General features: G+C 33.3%; 1 protein-coding gene across 1 annotated transcript in view; it reads right to left on the bottom strand.

Annotated features, from left to right (window-relative positions):
• Positions 1–1308: 1308 nt before the first annotated feature.
• Positions 1309–3539, bottom strand: part of GFRAL (GDNF family receptor alpha like) — a 52111-nt gene continuing 49880 nt past the window's right edge. Inside the window, 1 exon segment of the mRNA XM_006757749.2 lies at positions 1309–1759. Within this exon segment, the coding sequence (XP_006757812.1) occupies positions 1687–1759 (73 nt within the window). The 3' untranslated portion in view covers positions 1309–1686.

Raw genomic sequence — 3539 nt, 5'->3', positions numbered from 1 at the left:
GATTACTATTTCTGCAGTTCTGCCCAGAATGGCTTGCTTACTCTTGCTAGCCTAGAGACAAGATTGTTTTTAAGGGGGTCCTTCTCCTTCATGCTCTGTCCTTCCCTTCTCTGCTCAACACAAACATATTTCTAAAAGCAACTTCATTTCTTCCCTCAGCTTTCCGGAGAAGAGTTCACATTTTCCCGGGCGTTAGCAAACCAAATTAAATGTCAGTTTTGGAGATGGAAGTGCCCACATTCTCTTCACGTTAACTTAGAGTGTTAACAGCCACTGGAATGAGGAGAACTCCTTGAGGGAGATTTATAACTCACCAAGTTATTCCTTCCTGTTTTAAAAGATAAAGGAAGGCTTTTTTAATTACTCTGAGTAAGCATAGCCAAATGTTAACTTCAAATGTAATTTAATGTAGATAATTTAATCTGAAGTGTAGTGAACAGCAATAGATGACATCAAACAGACAGAAAATATTTGACTTTTAATTATAAATACAGAATGTTACTAATTATTTGTATGCATGGGTTATTGAATGTCTGTGTCTCTGTTGATAAAAAAAAACACAATACCGCATTTATTCTTATCAATGGATCCAAATATGATTGCACTTTGAAAACATACATGCATCAAAAACTTAATAAACAACTTTTCCATAATTTTTTTATCACAATTATACTCTGATGTCAAACCAAGCCAAAAGTCACAATTTGGAAACAATAAAGTAACAAGTATCCTGTTACCTTGTTATTGCAGAAGTTCATAATTAGCATAGAAAAAATTAAATTCATAAATAAATAAAAGATATTATTATTAAGATGCACAGATGTTTCAACCAATTAGTTGCTTTACAGCTTTATGAATAAAAAATACAGACATCAAGTTAAAAAGTAAAGTTCAACAGTATTAAATTTTAAAAAACCAAAGATACCTCTTGCAATTTTTAAGACTAGTCATCTAAATGAATATGCTTAGGAATTTAAAGTCAATGCTAATAATTTATCTAATCTGTATATAAGATATACAAATAAAAACATACTAAGTATTTTTTAAAATATATTTTATTGATTTTTTACAGAGAGGAAGGGAGAAGGAGAGTGATAGTTAGAAACACTGATGAGAGAGAAACATTGATTCAACTGCCTCTTGCGCACTCCCTACTGGGGATGTGCCCGCAACCAAGGTACATGCCCTTGACCGGAATCGAACCTGGGACCCTTCAGTCTGCAGGCCGACACTATCCACAAAGCCAAATTGGTCAGGGCCAAACTATGTATTTTATTAGCATTTTTCTTTAGTCAAGTTAATGGGAATTTTTTAAATTGATCAGAAAAAAACCCTGCTAACATGTCATATTATGACGTAGCTAATTACCATTTTATAGATTCAAATTTTATCATGCAATAAATCATGTAGACTGTAATTTAAGATAACACTTTTTGCCTTCAAGGGCAATTCTGTAATTCTGTATTGGTCTCATAAAAGATATCACTGTTTATTTATAGTTAATAACTTGTAAAGAAAAATAAATCGAACACCTGTCATATTATTATGCCTTACATTATTATCCTTAATGATACAATATCATTAAACCCTTCTTAACATTTTCTTTATTGATGACGAACAGGATATTCTGTTGACTGGCTAGAAAGACCTGCTTGAAAGGAAGTGATTGTTAATGATCCAAGATTCTTAATGAACCATGAGTCCTCCGGGTATTTGGCTTGGTGATCGATCTCTGGTTTGAGTTGATATTCTGAAGGTTCTACATAAAAGTAAAAGCGAAAGTTAACAATTAGCCAATTTAAGGATTTAAAAAATGTATGTGTGCTTATATTTTTTGGTGGATTCTGTGCCTGGAGGGAAAAATGAATCAACTTCCTGAATGTAAAGACCCAATAGTAGAAGGTTCTATGGTCTAAGAGGTCTCATGCATTGAACTATGATTTACAAGTCATCATTTGCAAAAAGAAAAAGAGTCATTTATTTTCTCAAATATTTGTGTTTTAAATTATTGGGTTCTCTGCAAATTTCTTTGAAGACTTGGGCTGTTTTAATTTAGCATAACATGACACAAATGCAAAAATATTCATCTTTGCTGTGGAAAGGTGTTCACATGGATGCTATGTGACTACCAGGTGAGTGGCTCTCAGCCTTCCTTCATTGAGAAAGCCTTGTTTATCTGCAGATGTGCAGTAACACAGGTTTGGTTGTTAATGATGCTTTTGTTTTACTTTATTCTTTCTTGCTATATGGCTTTTGCTTTTATCATTTTCTTAACCCAGAGTGTGGACCTTTCAGATTACAGGTAAGAATCCATTTTAAATTGTATGGAAAATAATTTGTAAATAAACGTGATATACTTAACAATATGAATGATTTGCTTTAAAATACATATTGGAGTACATTAAGATTTTTGTCTATAACACCTTACTGCCATTGTCATGCAGTAAAGGGATATGCCTATTTATGTAGGCAAGAAAAGAGGTAAAATTACAGCTGATACACAGGGAATTTTAAATGGCCGTCACCTTATTTATCTGTGGCCCAACAGTACAACAGTAATCTGTGCAAACCCATGGGCCTGTGTGGCAGATGTGAACTTGATACATTATATGTGAGGCTAAAAAATAAAGACTGAGAACCATTAAAGTAAGAGTTTTGCTAGAGAACCATTTCTGCTTCTCTGCAACAATGTCCGTGATGGACTATCTAGGCAGGCCCAGTGTCTGAGCAGTGCTCTCAAACATTTTAAACCACATAAAGAAAAGTTGAATAAATTCCAAATTCTATTTTCCCCTTGAAACTGACTATAATTATTTGGCCTTTAAACTTACCTTGGAATCCAAGAAATATATTCTCATACAAATATGACTTCTAAAGCATTGGAGGAAAGCAGTTTGTTTTGGTACTGGTATTGATAAGCATCAAATTAAATATTTAGAGAAGGTGAATTAATTAGGTGGATATATTTAGTTGGCATTGCTGTTAAAAATAAATATCATTGAATGTCCATCAGCAAAGCATACACTCTTCATGTGCCTGCTCCTTGGTATTGCCACATTTTTTCCCACTTTCATTTTATCTGCCATTATGTCAAGCACTAGAAGTCTGAGGTTTCTGGAGGAGCAATATATGCACACGCATGACATAGTTCACTCTGTCTCCCCCTCTGGGTGTCATGAGATGAGAGATGCCCATTGTCTCGCTAATTGCTAGCCCTAATTTTACCGATGCATGTATTTTATGTTTGTTTACACACACACACACAATTTCTTCATTAACATTTATGATATTCAAATTATATAATATGATATACATAGGTATATGAATTAGCAAATCAACATCAATAATATTTAAATACGAGGTTATTTGGTTATTTTTTAATTAAAGTAAGTAACTGAACACCACTTTAAATCTCTTTGTGAGTGGTCAATAAATGGAAGATTTTTAAACCCTAGACATTTAGAAATCCAGAGACAGCTGTGACTCTAATCTTCAAACTCACATACCTCCTGAATCATTACTGCATTTGAGCAACAAAG

The sequence above is a fragment of the Myotis davidii genome, unplaced genomic scaffold, assembly GCF_000327345.1.
Source record: "Myotis davidii unplaced genomic scaffold, ASM32734v1 scaffold313, whole genome shotgun sequence".
In the NCBI taxonomy this organism is placed as follows: domain Eukaryota; kingdom Metazoa; phylum Chordata; class Mammalia; order Chiroptera; family Vespertilionidae; genus Myotis; species Myotis davidii.
Note: the sequence above shows the minus strand (reverse complement) of the source record. Positions and strands in the feature narration are given on the sequence as shown.